This window comes from Zootoca vivipara, chromosome 5 (genome assembly GCF_965207765.1).
Source record: "Zootoca vivipara chromosome 5, rZooViv2.hap1.1, whole genome shotgun sequence".
Taxonomy (NCBI): domain Eukaryota; kingdom Metazoa; phylum Chordata; class Lepidosauria; order Squamata; family Lacertidae; genus Zootoca; species Zootoca vivipara.
The window spans coordinates 82,819,900-82,838,292 of record NC_142588.1 but is presented as its reverse complement, the minus strand read 5'-3'; the positions used below and the strand labels follow the sequence as shown (position 1 = coordinate 82,838,292).

The window sequence follows — 18,393 nt, the reverse complement described above, 5'->3', positions numbered from 1 at the left end:
AATGACCCTTGGGATCCCATCCAACTCTACAATTCTATAGTTCTGTGACTTCATGGGAGAGAAACAGGCTTTGCAAATGCTTGGAGAATGTCATTGATGGAGCCGTTCGTGGATACATGCATGTACTTGTGGGAATGTTCAGGGAGGCAGGAGAGGATATATTGTTTAATAATATCCTTTTTAACTTGCGTTAGCAAGTCCCTATACTTAGCAGAATGCATCTCCCTTTTAAACACACAGCTGTTAGCTTGTTGCAGGCTTGTTTAAGCTTATCAATACAGTGGTACCTTGGTTTAAGAACAGCTTAGTTTATGAACAACTTGGATTAAGAATACTGCAAACCCAGAAGTAGGTGTTTTGGTTTGTGAACTTTGCCTTGTAATAAGAACATGTTTCGCTACCTGTTGAGTGTGTTCCATTTGTAAATTGAGTCCCCCGCTGCTATGGGAATGCACACCTTGGTTTAAGAACCTTTTGGTTTAAGAATGGACTTCCAGAACGGATTAAGTTCGTAAACCAAGGAACCACTGTATAGGATTCCTGGTGATACCCTTTTCTACCCCTTAAAAAGAATAGACACAACACAATCTTTTCTTTTCAAAATAAATTTTATTGATACACCAGAACAACAAAACAAAAACAATATACAGCAATAAAAACAAATTAAAAATTAGATAATGGCAATAAAAGTTACACCCAACGAAACTTAAACATTCACACCACACAAATATAAGTAACATAAAGTTTTGACTTCCTTCACCCTGATATCGGCATGACACAAGCTTGTGTAAAATATTATAAAATAAGTTTACTCACACATTCAGTTCACAGATGGATCCCCGAAGGCAGACTTAGGTTACAAAGTATATACATGTGGAACTACCATATATGGGAGTTGGTCCCAGTGACTGCTAAGAGGCAGTCACTTGTTGCTCACACATTGCATGCAAGATGGGGAAGAGGGAAGGTGGCGCCTTCCTTGTCCCTTTTAGTACCTGGGCAGGTAAGGTCATGCCCACCTCTAGTCACATGCAGAAAAAGTGTGTCCCAGCTCAGGGGGAAACAGGAAGTTTTCTACTGACTGGAGCAAACATTCCCCTTCATGTCCACTCTAGGAATGTTGTACTTGACTGCTATCTATGTGTAACATCCCACAGTGCTCCAATCTACCTTTCCGATAGCCTTTTGCGTGCAAGTATATGAACCCTTCTCTTTAGCATACTAGCTTACTGCGGGAGTGAGTGCTCGGTCATTTTATTGGCCCATCTGCCTTCAAAACGGCCATACACCTTGGAAGACTGCACCGTGTTCTCCCCCACCACCACCACCACCACTGTTTAGACGAGCCCATAACCTGTCTTTTCCCTGCCTCAAGCCTTCAGCTGAACCCACTGATGAACAGCCAGCGACCGTCCCTGAACCAGAGCCCCCAACGAAGCTGCAGTTGCAGGAGAACAACGACGACTCTCTGGACCCTTTGAGGATGAAAGGAATAGGGAAACCCAGGAGATTTGCCAGGTTCAGCATCTACAAGCAGCTCCACCGGCACGGCCTACACCACGCAGACAGTGTGAGCAGTATAGACAGCGATTCCAGTGAGTGAGTCCTCATTGTTTTGACGGGCAGTGGGTATAAGGCAAGAAGGACTTAAGATTTTGGCGTCACGTGAATGTTCAGTAAAGAAAGGCTGTGGTGTTTATCTCCTCCTAGATATCAAAGCAGGATACCATCTAGGGAAAAAAGTTAGCTGTTCCAAGAACAAAAATGCTTGGTGTTTATATTACATTTCTGTCTTCTGTCCCTGAAGTAGATTAGGCTGAGAGATAGTGAGCTTTATGGGGATTAAAACCAGGATCTCTTCACTCCTAACCACTCCCCTGTGCTGGATCTCAAGGGTATGTTAAGCACCGACATACATTATATTGGCAATCCTTTCAGCAGTCGTGTGTAAGCGCGATTATAGCCATAGCACAGATAGAGCAATTGAGGCTCTGAACCCGTTTGCTTGCTTCGGTGCTTGTTTGTTTATAAAAGGATTGAAATTGCTAGGGACAGTGCCAAAATTGGAAATGGCAAAAGACTTTCTAGGTGTAAAAGGAAAGAATTAGGAAAGAAAGTAAAGGAGAATAGTAGGGAAGGGATTAGTTCTTGGCTGCTGGACAATTTGAACCAGGGACTAGCTTTGGCATCCATGCTGGGTGTTGCCAGTGGGGTAACGTTGATGTGTTTGTTGAGTTCTCCAATAAATCTGTGTGTTTCCCTGTTTGGGACAGATAAAGGCTCAATCCGGAGCATGAAGACAGGCGTTGGAGAGCTTCTTGGTGAAACCAGGTTCTGGCATGGGAAGGACTATTGCAACTTTGTCTTTAAAGATTGGATTCAGCTTGATAAACCCTTTGCTGGTAAGCACTATTGCAATTGGGAACCAGTATCATTTTTGCACCCATTTTGTCTTTGGTCAGGGGAAACTCCCCAAACTGGTGTTCCTTGGTGTGTTGGGTTCAGTTCACACAGCACATTGGGGCTTCTTCTTCTTTCTTTGGCGATCACTCGTAGCTGAGTAAGGTTGTCTTCCATGAACACGGTCTTTACAGTGAATTCGTAAGTGACTGTGGAAGCCAATTGACTGGATCAACGCATCCTTCCGCAGTGGGGACATTGGTTTCTTGGTGGGAGTTGATCACGGTGTGGGTTTGCCAAATGTGCCTTCCTCTTAGCATGTTTCTCCCTTTCATCCTGAGTTCAAGCATCTTCAAAGTCCATGGCACCTTTGGTAAAGGCTGTTCTCCAATTGGAGCGCTCGCAGGCCAGTGTTTCCCAATTGCTGGTGTTTATACTACTTTTTTTAAAAAAAGATTTGCCTTGAGAGAGTCTTTAAACCTCTTTTGTTGACCACCAGCATTACACTTTCCATTTTTAAGTTCGGAATGGGGCAGCAACTCCCATGCTGTTGAGCACAGATCTTTGAAGGTTGTCCACTAGGGTGATGACTTTTTTACAACCTCATTTCCCTGTCTCATAATTTGATGAGCTTTCATTAAAGATTAGATAAAATCTTACTTTCAAAGAGATTTGATTTAAAAAAACCTCACACACAAAATGATTTTAAAAAATTTATTTATCAGTTTTTTGACCATTTTTGAAGTCACTGTAAGCAGATATAAAATTTAATGCAAGCTTTAGAGTCACATATATACAACATTATATAGGGTCATCAAACACACAAGGAAGCTTTTTTTAGCTGCAGTAAAAGTATAGACGCCGCTAGAGGACAATGTTTTGCTACCTCTCCTGTAGGTTCTTTTTCCAGCATGCCCGACAGGGTCTGCTGGTTGAGTTTTGAGGTCCCAAAAAGGGGCTTTTACCTTGCGCAGGTGTGACAAACCCTATGTTGCCAAGAACACTCCCCATTGTGGAATGTGGTGTTGTGTCCAAATTTGATACGAAATATATATAGAATTGTTAATACAATTTTATGAAATGGTAAAACGACATGCAAAAAAATTTAAAATGGTTTGTGCGTAACCTTTTAAAATATTTCAACGGAATATACCTCATTTAAGTCATTAATAGGCAAAAGTTTATCCATTTGTGCTACAGGAAATAATTTTTGAGAAAAAAAATGAAAAAGTCATCACCCTATTGTCCACATAGTTTTTAAGAGAGCTGAATGTGGGTTAAGATGCCTTAACCAGTTTTTCCAGGATCCCAGCATTTATCACAACTTTTTCCAACCTTCCCCCAGCTCCACACAATAGGACATTTGAGCTGTAACATGCATCCCTCCTTCCTTGGAGGTTTTTAAGTAGAGGTTGCATGGCCATCTGTCATGAAGGATCTAGTTGAGATTTCAGGGGGTTGGACTAGATGGCCCTTGGGATCCCTTCCATCTCTACATTCTATGATTCTATGAGCCATGATTTCCTGCTACATGAATGCGTCATGATGAGCCTTAGGGTCATGCCCTCCCCCACCTCCTCTCTTGTGCACCAGCGGATATTGAAAGGTTTCACCTGTGATTTTAAACAAACCACAGTTCCCGATGGCATTCAAATATATGGAACTGTGGTTTGTTTGAATTCTAGTTAGTGAGAACAAATCAGACCAGGTCGTGGTTTTAGTGCTGGCCCCAGACGTTTTGCCTAAATAGTGTCCCACCTTATTGCTAGGCCCAGCTCTTCAAAAAGTCTTGCTGCATCATTCAGACACCAATTCCTGCCTTCATCTATTCTCCTGCTCATAGCACAACCTGATGCACTTAACCTGCTGCATTGCAGGGTCAGCCTTACAGGGCTTTAGGTCATCTTTGTTCATCAACCAGAGCATAAGCAAACCAGACTGAGTGTCATAGGAAAGTATGGTTCGTTTTAAACTGGAGGCAGAATCTTGCAATCTCTTTAATGACTTGAAAGAGGAGGCGGGAAGTGCTTTGACTAGTTCTTTTCCTGCTGCATCTTAACCAGCACTTGATCTTATGGAACATCTCCATTATGAGCCAGTGAGTCTGTAGTGTAATAATACCCGATGACTCAGCACCTTCTTTGCCACATCACCCAAGCAAATACCTAGGTGAAGCATATCTAGGGCCCCTTTTAAAGCACTGCACATTTAAAGCACTATTATATCACTTAAAGTGGACATGGGTTCCCCCAAAGAATTATGGGAGCTGTAGTTTGTTAAGGACATTGAGAGTTGTGTTGTTCTTTAGTCGTTTAGTCGTGACCCCATGGACCATAGCACGCCAGGCACTCCTGTCTTCCACTGCCTCCCGCAGTTTGGTCAAACTCATGTTCGTAGCTTCGAGAACACTGTCCAATCATCTCGTCCTCTGTCGTCCCCTTCTCCTAGTGCCCTCAATCTTTCCCAACATCAGGGTCTTTTCCAAGGATTCTTCTCTTCTCATGAGGTGGCCAAAGTATTGGAGCCTCAGCTTCACGATCTGTCCTTCCAGTGAGCACTCAGGGCTGATTTCCTTAAGAGTGGATAGGTTTGATCTTCTTGCAGTCCATGGGACTCTCAAGAGTCTCCTCCAGCACCATAATTCAAAAGCATCAATTCTTCGGCGATCAGCCTTCTTTATGGTCCAGCTCTCACTTCCGTACATCACTACTGGGAAAACCATAGCTTTAACTATTCGGACCTTTGTAGGCAAGGTGATGTCTCTGCTTTTTAAGATGCTGTCTAGGTTTGTCATTGCTTTTCTCCCAAGAAACAGGCGTCTTTTAATTTCGTGACTGCTGTCACCATCTGCAGTGATCAAGGAGCCCAGGAAAGTAAAATCTCTCACTGCCTCCATTTCTTCCCCTTCTATTTGCCAGGAGGTGATAGGACCAGTGGCCATGATCTTGGTTTTTTTGATGTTGAGCTTCAGACCATTGAGAGTTGTAGGACACCCCTATCCACCTCACAGAGCTATCAGTCTCAGGACTCAGCTGCAAATAAAACATTTAGTTGGTCTCTAAGGTGCTACTGGAAGGATATTTTTTTATTTAGTTTTGACTACGTCAGACCAACACGGCTACCTACCTGTAACATCTAAACTATGTTGTAATGTGCATTATACAAACGTGGCACTGGGTGGTGATGGTGAGCTAAGACAAATTCAATATGTTTTTCAAAACTTTTTTTTAAAGGATTTTCACAATTTTTAAAAAATGTGTGTGTAGATTCTACCTCGGAGTAGTTTAACTATCAATCCCTGTTCCCAGGAATCTCTGGAGAGGGTATCTTCATGAAGGGAATTGTGGCCTCATTACAACCAGGCGCGTAGCAAGGGAGGGGTGAAGGGGGCAGGCCGCCCCTAGCTCCACTCCGGCGGGGGCAGCACCCCTGGCCTCCGCCTGAGCAGGAAGAAGCAGTGTGCTATGGAGCGGTTTGCCGGTGCCGGCCGAGCAGAGCAGCAACACCAACCCGGATGGACTACGCAGTCTGTCCTGGCTCGTCCTGGCGTGCGCATCGTGCGTCGTGATGTCACGGCACATGCGTCAGGATGCATGCACGCTGCGGAGCAACGCCCTGCCCCCCAGGGGGTGCCTCCCCGGACAGCCAAGCGGCACTGTTCACCACTGATTACAACACTCAGTACCCATAGCTAACTAAAGTTCCCAGAATTCCTTGGGGTAGGCTATGCCCGTTTAAAGGGGTACGATACTGCTTTAAATGCATAGTGTAAATTGGACCGAAATGCCAGGTGATACTTCTCAGGTGGATGATGTACGCTTCTTTGCCTGCCCACATAGACTTCATTGATCGCTACACCATGCCAAGGATGCCGTGGCATGACATCGCCTCAGTGGTGCACGGGAAAGCTGCCCGGGATGTGGCTCGGCATTTCATTCAGCGCTGGAACTTCACAAAGGTGAGTTTGCGTTGATGGAAGACCTGAGCCTGCCTAACTACCTCCTTGTGGTTTCTTAGTTTATATGCTGAGTTCCATGCAGGGCTGCATTCTGAGGCTTGACCTACAAAGGCAGCAGAATGAGGAGGGGACGGAATAGGAGAGTTCTAAGGTGCGAGAATAGACTGCCCCACTTCAGTAGGCAGGGAAGCTGGACAAGAAACTTTCTCTCTGGTGTTCAGATGGGGTGGGGTTGCTCACGGGGATATGGGCCTGCATAATAATAATAGTAATCCTATATGATAAAGTGCAAGTGTTTCTGCGTCCAGTTTTCCCGTGTGTCCCTGGGTTACTGCGCATGTACCCCAGGGACACAGGGATTGGACGGAGAGACAACCAGGGACACAGGGATTGGACGCGCGCGCTCCCCCCCCAACCCCTCTGCCAACCGCCGCTCCCCACTGGACAAGCGCCTCACTGTGCTTGCGGTAAAGAGCGAGGAGGAGGAGGCTGCTTTTTCCCCCTCCCCCCCCCTACGCTCCCCCCCGGTGACCAGCAGACCAAGGGGGCAGGGAGGGCACCGGGGGAAGCCGCGGGTTCTGCTATCCAAGAAGGGGCTTAGTACCTTGGATGCCGGTTTGGTGGGACATGACGGCAAGCAGCCGGCAGGAACCGCCGCCTCTCGGGCCAGGGGCAAAGGCAGGAAGCGGCGCCGGGTAAAGAGAGCGTGTAGACCGGCCCGGGGCGCACACATGACGTGCCGCTGCCACTCTGCGCCTTGCTTGCCTTCGCCCCGGCGGAGGCTCCTTCCGGCCAGGCAGTGGCACCAGGACTCGGGCTGGAGACACTGGGGAAGCGGCAGAGTCCCTCCGCGCCGCCCGCCACCTCCTCCCTCAGCGACGGGGCGTCCAAGGTGGCACGAACAGGCAGACATGCACTCGCGCGGGCAGCCCCTGATTCGAGGACGGGGTCCTCGCTGGGTACAGCAACATGGCAGCGCTGTGCCCAGAGAGCTCACGCTTCCTGCACAAGCCCGGGCTCTGCCGTACAGCGCGGGCCCTGTCTTCAGGTACAGGGATCCCCGATGGTCAGCGGGTGTCGCAGGTGGGCGGAGACTGTGCAAGCGCCTCTGCAAAGCTGGGCTGGAGAGGAGAGGACCCTGGCAGAGTTGCTCGCTCCCCTGGCAGGCAGGAAACCAACTGGGGAAGCCTTCCCAGTATGTTCTAGCGCTCGTTTACTTAACGGGCTGAATGACCACTAGTAATAGTAATAATTTATTATCTATACGCTGCCCATCTGGCTGGGTTTCCCCAGCCACTCTGTGCAGCTTCCAACAGAAATATTAGAATACACTAATTTCTTAAAGATTAAAAGCTTCCCTAAAGAGGTCTGCCTTCAGATGTCCTCTAAAAGTTTGGTAGTTGTTTTTCTCTTTGACATCTGGTGGGAGGGCGTTCCACAGGATGGGTGCCACTACTGAGAAGTCCCTCTGCCTGGTTCCCTGTAACTTGGCTTCTCGCAGCGAGGGAACCGCCAGAAGGCCCTCGGCACTGGACCTCAGTCTCTGGGCAGAGCGATGGAGGTTGAGACGCTCCTTCAGGTATTTTTGTAGCATAAGGAAGCATTTTTGTGCATAAGGAGGCATTCACAAATTCTATGAAGTTTTTAACGGTTGATGTTTTATTGTGCTTTTAGTATTTTGTTGGAAACTTCCCAGAGTGGGCTGGGCAACCCAGTAAGGTGGGTGGCATATGGGGGAATATGCATAGGATTGAAACTTAAGAATGATGTTAAAACGGAACATACATGACAGTGTATTTTATCCTTCTTTTGTGGTGGTTCTTTCCAAGATCATGAAGCCCAAATACAGATCCCTTTCCTACCCTTTTCTGCTGCCGAAATCTCAGCAGACAGCAGACGAGTTGAAGTACCAAGTCCCCGATGCTGTGTGTGCCAGTGTGCAGGTAAGGCTGCCATTTGTTGTAGGCAATTTACAACTTACAAACACACACACACACACTGGCATAAGGTGAGCTTTTAGACTTCTCATGAGAAGCCTCGTAAAACACCCCTGAAATTGAAACTGCCATAAACTACTAGAACAAATGCCATTTCTTTTTAACAGACTGCACTAGATCTTTGACATCTCAGGAGACACCGTAAAAAAGATGGTCCTCTCCTGTCCTCCTTTTAACATTCACAGTTCTTGATTAAAAGCATAGCCATAGAGAACCTCAGCTAATAAGAGAGCGATCCTAAGGACGATGACTCAGAAGTGAGTTCCACTGTGTATAGACACCCACTCTGTAGTAAACATGTTTAGGATTGCAGCCTAAGTTACTAGCCCTTGTGGCAGAGCAGAGAGTCTTTGAAAGTATTATTATAGCTGTATTTTCTTTAGTCTCTGTTGTGGTTTATGGAATTTCATGGAAGATGTTGGATATTTGGGATAAACTGTACTCGAGTTCTTAGTTACATCTCTTGATTTTTGTTAACAACACAAGGCACTCCTTGGCCCTGACTGTATAGAATTTTTGCGCAAATGATCTTCTGAAGAACTGTGTGGCTTGCTCTGATACAGATCAGAGTGCTCATTTGATGTACAAGCCAATCACAAAGATGGCCTAGGACTCTTGATACAGTGAGTATATTATAGCAGCAGTCCTGGGAGTAAGCTACACTGAATTCAGTGCGACTTAGTTTTGAGTAGAGAAGTATAGGATTGCCATGGAAGAGCCAGAAACTCAAAGAAAATTCTTCACCATCATTCCTTCGGGGGAAACGATGGAAACAAAACTCAGCACAACATTGGCTGAAGAATGCAAATAGGAAAAGACATTTTCAGGAAACCACAGGCTGCTCCCAGACATTTTGTGAGCTGGGTTTGCCTGGGAAATTATTCCCTACAAATTGCATTTGTTCCAATTTTAATTGCTCTGGTCAGAGCAACCTTCTCAAAAGCTGGCAATTTAGGACGTTCCCAAGCTGAATCCAATATTTTAGGCTTACTTCACCAATTTCCATTTGATTAAAGCAGCTTTGTAAACCACAGAAATAGGTTATGATTAACATTCAGATGTATATAAATGGAAGAGCAAGCATCTTGTTGAATTTGCTGTTAGTGGGGTTGCAAACTTCAATGAAGCTTCAGTTGGTTATTTTTAAGCAGGTGAAGCAAACAGTTATGGACATACTTTGTTGAAGCTATTTTGGTTTTAGTATTGTTACAGAACTAGAGAGTGAAAAAGATAATAATAATAATAATAATAATAATAATAATAATAATAATAATAATAATAAATTTATTATTTATACCCCGCCCATCTGGCTGGGTTTCCCCAGCCACTCTGGGCGGCTTACAACAGAAAAATGAAATAAAACAATTAAACATTAAAAGCCTCCCTAAACAGGGCTGCCTTCAGATGTCTTCTAAAAATCTGGTAGCTATTTTTCTCTGTGACATATGGTATATGTTAAAGCTGGCTTTGCATTCCCGCAGTGACCTGGTTCTCACACATTGTTATGCCATGGTTTGAAGTTGGTTTAAGAATTTCTACTTATAGCATCCAAACCTACTGTCCTGGCTTCATTCTGGTTTTGCTGCCCTGCCCCAGATGATTGCCTGGCGCTTCAGTCTTAAAGTTTCAATGTTATTAGGGTTTTAAGATCTTCTATATACTGTTGATGTTCCCTGCCGCTTGTTTAAAACTAGCTGCAGGGAACATCAAGAGTATAGAAGATCTTAAAAGCCCCAATACCTGGAGCGCCTGGGGAAAGAAAAAAAAAATCTCCACTCAACTTAGGTGTCAGGCCAGTTTCTCTTGGGAGGATGTTCCACAATCAAGATGCCAAATTGGAAAATAGCCTGCCCCACGTAGGTACCTCATAAACCTCATTTGGCAGGGGCACCCAGCAAAGGACCTCATGCAACTTCAAGATGTGGGAAGGTGTATATGGGAGGCACAATCCTTCAAGGAACCTGATCCCCAGCTAGTTTGGGCAATGCTGAGCTATATACGAACCAATAGTCCGACTCAACATTTGGCAGCTTCTTATATGCCTCCCCAAAAGCGGGTGGCACTGTGGTCCAAACCACTGAGCCTAGGGCTTGCCAATCAGAAGGTCAGCAGTTTGAATCCCCACGACAGGGTGAGCCCCTTTGGCTCGGTCCCTGCTCCTGACAACCTAGCAGTTCGAAAGCACGTCAAAGCGCAAGTAGATAAATAGGTACCACTCTGGCAGGAAGATAAACGGTGTTTCCATGCGCTGCTCTGGTTCACCAGAAGTGGCTTAGTTATGCTGGCCACATGACCCAGAAAAGCTGTTTGTGGACAAACATCGGCTCCCTTGGCCAGTAAAGCGAGATGAGCACCGCAACCCCAGAGTCGTTCGCGACTGGACTTAACTGTCAGGGGTCCTTTACCTTTTTAAAGCGCTCCCTCTCAGCTTTCGTTCCCTAATTGTGTAGTGAAAGGAATATTGGCCTACCTAAGAGAACAGAAGTGTTAGAGATTCTTTTGTACATTTAAATATATTATTAGTCATATGACACTTCATATAAAAAGCAGCTAATAAATACCGTACAATGCTAAAGAACAACTGATCTTTCCCTTTTTAGGTGCTCCGCTCTGCTACAGACTGGTCTGCTGGGATCAAGTACCATGAGGAGTCCATTCATTCTGCTTATGTTAATGTGATAGAAAACAGCAAACACTATGTCTATATAGAGGCAAGTAGTCGCCATCTGTAGGTATAAAGAACGCAGCAGGAAATCAGCACCACATTCTAAAAGTATCATTATTACTTGCATTGTTTCTGCTTATCTGTTCAAAGCTGTTCTCGAAAAAATCTCCAGTTGTGAACATCTTTACCTTTCAGTAAAGAAACGAACATACCACTGTCCGTGATATTTACATATAGATGTGAAACACCAAAGAGATTGGTCATCTGGGTGAAATCCAGACAAAGTAAAGCTATATTAAAGTGCAGCTGGCACCCATTGAAACTGCTGGGGCAGAACAACAGCAGGTGGATTCATAGAATTGTAGAGTTGGAAGGGACCGCAAGGTTCATCTGGCCCAGTCCCCTGCAATGTAGGAATCTTTTGCCCAATGTGGGGCTTGAACCAACGACCTTGAGATTAAGTTTCTCATGCTCCTATCCTGAGTTAGCCCAGAGACAATGAGAGGAAGAGCCAACTGATTCCAGTTTTGTTCCCATCTTTCCCCCCCATTGACCCATACTTCCCATCCCACCCTGTCCCACACCCCTAGTGGTAACTGGTGGCCGCTGGGACTGGTACGGCAGAAGTCAGGTAGCCCTGCAGTAGGTGGCACCAGATCCGAGGGCAGGCAGAGCCAACTAGTTCTCATTTTGTCCCCATCCTCCTCCCTAGTGAGTTCTACGGAGACAACATTGGGATTAAGAGGGAGGAAGCAGTCCAAGGACCACCCTTGGACTGGTTGTAAGTGAGAAGGTGCACAATGTCCAGGCGGATTAAGGTTGGTGGGGCAGTGTGCCATTTTGTAGAGTCAGACTTGTAGGGTTGGGAGGGACCCTGAGGGTCATCTAGTTTAAACCCCTTCAGTGCAGGAATCTCAGCTAAAATATCCATGCCAGTTGGCCACCCAATCTCTCTGTTTATTTGAAGATGGCTATCATATCTCCTCCCAGTCTCCATTTTTTGAGGGTAAACATACCCAGTTTGACCCAATGGACCAGCTTCCACCGATTACAATTAATCTGAGTAGAATTTGTATAGGTTTCACCTCCTTTGGGTTGCAACCTGGCTTAGAAACATCCGTCTCTTAGGGAGCCCCTTTTCACCAGCATATTGGTCTGCTGTGTTGCCAAGGATTGTGGGATCCATCCCAGGCTGCGTTCTTTGGTTTCACAGTGGGCTAGCTGGACCTGTTAGACTTTGCCATTGCCTCACACAAATGGAAGACACTGATAACACCCCCTTGCCAGGTTGTTTAGGATGACAACTCATATCAGCCACCATAGCCAGGCTCGCTGAGGATGATAAGAGTCCTTATGACTCTGGAGGCATCAGATAGATGGACGTAGAGTGTATCTGGTGTTCTCCTAAGGTTGCACAGGAAGACACAGGTACCTGGGCAAGCAATCTTTCAGAAGAGCTTGTCTGCCATTACTGATCTCATCACCAGCATAGCTGTGATAAGTTTCCAAGGAGCCTCAAGGTTCCATGTTTGAAAACTACTGCCTTGGCAGGTACTTCCTACAGCAGCTATCAGATTTATGAACAGCGCAGTCATTTCCCGCTTCTTTCTGTTTTGCTTTCCCACACCATAGAACCAGTTTTTCATTAGCTGTGCGGACGACAAGGTTGTATCGAACCGGATTGGTGATGCCATCGCTCAACGCATCCTCAAGGCGCACAGGTAATCTTGCTGGAAAATACAGTCTGGGTGGGGTTAGGAAAATGCGGCAGGGGGATGAAGAATGCAGCAGGGGAAATTTTGTTTCTAGGCCAAATACCTCCAGCACAGACTTTAAAAAAGCATTTCCGGAGTCATTTTTCAAGGGAAAGTGGAGAGCTCAAAAAGGGGTGAAGTTATTGTTAAAAGACAAGGTGGCCAGGGTGAGATGGGAGCACAAACTGGTTTTCCTCTAGTAATTATAATATATAGAAACTAACATGAAGATAGAGGGACCCAGGTGGCGCTGTGGGTTAAACCACTGAGCCTAGGGCTTGCTGATCAGAAGGTTGGCGGTTCGAATCCCTGTGACGGGGTGAGCTCCCGTTGCTTGGTCCCAGCTCCTGCCAACCTAGCAGTTCGAAAGCACGTCAAAATGCAAGTAGATAAATAGGAACCGCTACAGCGGGAAGGTAAAAACGGCATTTCCATGTGCTGCTCTGGTTTGCCAGAAGCGGCTTTGTCATGCTGGCCACATGACCTGGAAGCTATACGCCGGCTCCCTCGGCCAATAATGCGAGATGAGCGCGCAACCCCAGAGTCGGTCACGACTGGACCTGATGGTCAGGGGCCCTTTACCTTTTAACATGAAGATAACTAGTTCTTGGACTTACCAAACCACGAAGCAATATTCACCTGTTCATGTAAAATCGTTTTATGTAATTAAACTTTTGGGCCTGGTGGGACAAATGATCTTGCAAATGATGTCAGGGTCCTGGAAGGCTCTGCTGTCTACATTGTCTATGATGACACCATTTTGCTCACCATGTTTTGCCACCACTTCAATCAGTGGTTCTGGCATTCCTTGCAGCTTGGGGCATCTTGGCGTGTATACTGTCTGTCTGAATTTTCAGGGAATGGGTGGAAATATTCGATCCAGCTGCAAATTAACTTAAGTTACAAGTGTATATACTACGGTGTTTTTTTCTGAGTATACCTTTGCAACAAAGAGATTGTGTGTGTTCAGTTCAGGGGCACACTTGGCCACTGCAACACCTGGGCTCATTACCCAGTATATATCTATACTACCTGCAGTGCAATGACTGGTGGAACAGCAGAAAGGGGCCTCTGAACCAAATTCACTCTTAATAGTTCTTTGCACCTGCTTACTTTTGGGGCCCCAGGTTGATGCTGACAACCCGGTTGTCGTTCCTCCTTGCCTGCTCCTAAATGTCGGAGGACACCTTTGAATGTTTGGCTTTCTGCTTCTTTAATCATTTAAGCCCAATAGTGCAAGGCGTGGGTGATATCTCGACAGAAAGCAACTGGCTTTTAAGCAGGAAGATTAAAGGCTCTCCGCCCACTGGGGGATTCTAATATGATTAATCTGTGGATCGTTGCAGTGTTACTAGGCCTTGTCTCTGGGAAGTGATCGAGGATGTTTACAGTTTGCCCTGCGTTTCCAGAAGGCAAGCTAGTATATCAAGCCTTGCAATCATGAAGAGCAGGCTGCATTTATCTAAAGCTGGAGAAGTCAATATAAATAAAGCCGAGGGTTTTCTGCGCGCCCACAAGATCGCTGTGAGAGCACGGAATTTAAACAGCGATCTGAAATATAGAGGGTAGAGGTGGGAAAGAACACCCGGCACAATAAAGCTTCGTTTAAGAGACACAGAGAGAGCTAGGCTGGTCAGAGAAGAAAAAACGAGGAGGTGTTTTTCTCCCCTGCAGAGTGTAGGGGCGATTTGGATCGGGAGAAGGGAATAAGCGTTTCCTCCTCCAGTTCTGTTGCTTCAGTTGAATGTGGATTATCCCAGCACATGCTAGTTACAGGTAGGTAGCCGTGCTGGTCTGAGTCGAAGCAAAATAAAAAAATTCCTTCAGTAGCACCTTAAAGACCAACTAAGTTTATATTTTGGTATGAGCATTAAAGTATTTCATAAACAAAAAACAGATCACGGGTCTCCTGAGCAATCCATCCATAGACAGGGCCAGGGCAGGCCAGAGTGGCTAGAGCCAAGTGTGGTCGGGGCTTGAACCTTCAAGCATTTCTTAGCTCTTTCACCTTCTCGGATGTCTTCTGTTACCTGACTTCCCCTGTTGTAAACTGCCTGTTTCTCATTCCTGCCCTGGCTGAAAGTGTTCCAGGCTGTCCTTTTTTTTGCAAAACCTGGGGCTCTTGTTAGCAGAACAAATTATGCAAATGCACACACACATTAGCATAATTCTAATTGGAAGCCTTGGGTTTCCATGGTGCAGAAAATAGCACTTTTTTCTTTTTCTTTGTAACAGCACAGTATATGCTTGCCTTGGTATAATTGTGATTCAGGTGGTGCTGTCGGCGTAGCAGAATGCATTCCTGTCAAACCAAACCAGTTAATTCACAGCCTCCAGAGCCGTTTCCTGCAGTTCGCAGGCGCCGGGTCTCTCAGTCCGAGAGACTTGCTTTGCATAAACTGAACCCCACCAACCAAGCTCCTAAGCTTACAGAGCATAAGCCTGTTATAGCTATTTCCCATAACCCATCTTCCATGCAGATGAACAAAATGTTCATTATCCCAGGGTGTGTGAAATGTGGAATAATGTGTTTCTACGTGCTTGAACAGCTTTGCACCACCACCTATAAGCATCCACTGGTGGTCAAACTATCCATGAAGTTAAGTAACTTCACATCCCATGCAAATTTATAACCAAATAAATGATACCCTCGTGTTCATGCCGCCCACAACTTCGATCCAAGCAAGGTGGCATGGCATTGTGGAACAGATCGGTTCCCTGTCTGATCCCCCATGGTGCAGTCTGAATACCCCAGTAGAACTGCCAAGGAATACCCTTGGAAATTACCCCATTGTGGCGCAACCCCATCGTGGCACAGGCCATGCAACTGGGGTCCTGCTTACAACCAGAGGTGTGTGATATCATGCCTGGGCAACCCAAGCTCTGGCTAGGAGCTCATGCACCATCTCAGGAACCCTTATGGGGATTTCCTCACCTCCCCTATTTGAGATCCTGCCCAGTGCCATTTCCTGTGTGAGTGTCTGGAGGCGGTTGGAGGATGGATGGCGGCTAACAGATTGAGGTTGAATCCTGACAAGACAGAAGTACTGTTTGTGGGGGACAGGAGACGGGCAGGTATGGAGGACTCCCTGGTCCTGAATGGGATAACTGTGCCCCTGAAGCACCAGGTGCGCAGCCTGGGAGTCATTTTGGACTCATAGCTGTCCATGGAGGCGCAGGTCAATTCTGTGTCCAGGGCAGCTGTTTATCAGCTCAACCTGGTACGCCTGTCTCGCCAGAGTGGTGCATGCTCTAGTTATCTCTCGCTTGGACTACTGCAATGCGCTCTATGTGGGGCTACCTTTGAAGGTGACCCGGAAACTACAATTAATCGAGAATGTGGCAGCTAGACTGGTGACTGGGAACGGCCGCCGAGACCACATAACACTGGTCCTGAAAGACCTACCTTGGCTCCCAGTATGTTTCCGAGCACAATTCAAAGTGTTGGTGCTGACCTTTAAAGCCCTAAATGGCCTTGGTCCAGTATACCTGAAGGAGCGTCTCCACCCCCATCGTTCTACCCGGACACTGATGTCCAGCGCCGAGGGCCTTCTGGCGGTTCCCTCGCTACGAGAAGCAAAGCTACAGGGAACCAGGCAGAGGGCCTTCTCGGTAGTGGCACCCACCCTGTGGAACGCCCTCCCACCAGAGGTCAAAGAGAACAACAATTGCCAGACCTTTAGAAGGCATCTTAAGGCAGCCCTTAAAGCTTTTAATGTTTGATAGATATCTGTATTTTAATGTTTTGTTGGAAGCCGCCCAGAGTGGCTGGGGGAACCCAGCCAGATGGGTGGGGTATAAATAATATATTATTATTATTATTATTATTATTATTATTATTATTATTATTCCAATCCCCACCATGTAATGCACTTTGGCCCCAATCCTGATGGCACACTGGGCAGACCAGAGAAGTTTCTGCCCACTCTCCTGCCTCTGGCTGCCTGCCTTTCCCCAGCTACCCCAGCTCAGATGTGCTTCGAAAGGGCGCCAAAAGCCAGGAGGCAAGCTGGAAAAAGAGGGCAGCGCCTGCCTGGGGTGAAGTGGCTGCCCAAGGGAGGGAAGGAAGAAGGCACCAACTTGCAGAAAATATTGGGGAGGGAGGCTGGCTCCCCTAAAGTCTTGGGGGGAGGTGAAGGGCCCCAGGCCCCATAGAGTTGGCACCTATGGTCCATATGCCATGAACATGCGCTTTTCTCAGTCTTTTCATCCAGCAAGTAAGAATCAGCCTCTGCATAGAGATCTCCCTTGCTGGATCGAGGTGAATTAATTCTAATGCTATGAAATCTCTATTAAGTTCACTATGAAATTTTTGAGGGTGGCTTGAACGGGGAGTAGGTTCCAATATATGAATGTTTCATCTCCTGGGTCTCATGCAAAAGAAGAATTAGCTCTTGCATAAATATTTCAACCTTAATGGAGGGGCTTGATGGAGTTTTCCACCCGAGCGTAAGGACCTCTTTGTTCTTTAGGCAGTACACAGCATATATAATTAATTAGCTCAATATCGACATTCATAGATTTTCTGGTCGTGGTTCCCCCTCCCTCTGAGCTAGCCATGCTGCTTTTGAATGATGAAAATGGGAAGCTCATAAGTGATTTATTTTTGTAATTAATTTTGGCAAGCATCAACTAATACTCCTCGTGTCCAAGCTGTTTGCCTTGTCTCATGCAGACGCCTTTAATTTAATTTAATTTAACCTGTGGGTCTGTAGGATAACATTGGGTGAATGTACCTTCATTTTTATTTTTTTGCAGAAACAAAAATGCACTACTTCATTATTTTCATGGGCCGTCCATTTTAGGAAAGATTAAAAAGACTATATACCAAGTTTTCCCATCGGTGCCATTTTCAAACACCTATAGTGGTTTTCGGGAGTGCCACAGTGTAGATTGTTTGAGGATTGCAGTTTTATGACCTGATATTCAATGTGACTTGGGGTGTGTTGAAAGCACTTAACCATAAGAGTACAGGAGCAGCCTTATACCAAGTGAGATGATGGGTCCACTTCGCTCGCTCTTGTCTACACTGATTGGCAGCTGCTCTCCAGGGTTTTACGCAGGTGGACTTTCCCATCCTTACCTGGAGATACCGAGAATTGAACCTGGGACCTTCTGCATGCAAAGCAGAATCTCTACTCCTGAGCTATGCCTTACAAGGCTCTTCTGTGCTGAACAGATGCTTGTCTGTCCAGATCATTCCTAGTTCTCCCTTGTGATCCTTGTCAATCACTTTCCTTTCCTTTGCTGCCAAACTGCAGATTGTAAGCTCCCTGGATGGCGGGATGCTGGCTGTCTCTCTTTTGCTTGTGTTATTCTGCAACGCTCCATGCTCTGTAAAACAATGAATAGCAAGCTGACAATCACCTTACCTATTTGACGGGGCTGCATTTGGAGAACGTGGTGCTTGGATTCAGCCGTGCCTTTATCGCCAGAAGAACAAACTATGCACAGATACTCGTGCAACATATGGGTTGAGATATTTTCCCTAATTTATGGATCCCCCCCCAAGTGCCTTCTCAGTTTTACTAATGGAAATATTTTAATTGCTTTTGCAATCTAGAAGATTATTTCAATTATGACTTTGTAGTAAAAGATGGCAACGTTCCCATTTATTTC

General features: G+C 46.0%; 1 protein-coding gene across 3 annotated transcripts in view; it reads left to right on the top strand.

Annotated features, from left to right (window-relative positions):
* PLD1 (phospholipase D1) overlaps positions 1-18,393 on the top strand; it is a 137,569-nt gene that overhangs the window by 101,643 nt on the left and 17,533 nt on the right. For all 3 annotated transcript variants that reach the window (XM_035134147.3, XM_035134148.3, XM_035134149.3), the window contains 6 exons: positions 1,376-1,595; positions 2,274-2,402; positions 6,240-6,358; positions 8,188-8,301; positions 10,956-11,066; positions 12,653-12,741. In XM_035134147.3, the coding sequence (XP_034990038.1) occupies positions 1,376-1,595; positions 2,274-2,402; positions 6,240-6,358; positions 8,188-8,301; positions 10,956-11,066; positions 12,653-12,741 (782 nt within the window). The remainder of the gene's footprint in view (positions 1-1,375; positions 1,596-2,273; positions 2,403-6,239; positions 6,359-8,187; positions 8,302-10,955; positions 11,067-12,652; positions 12,742-18,393) is intronic.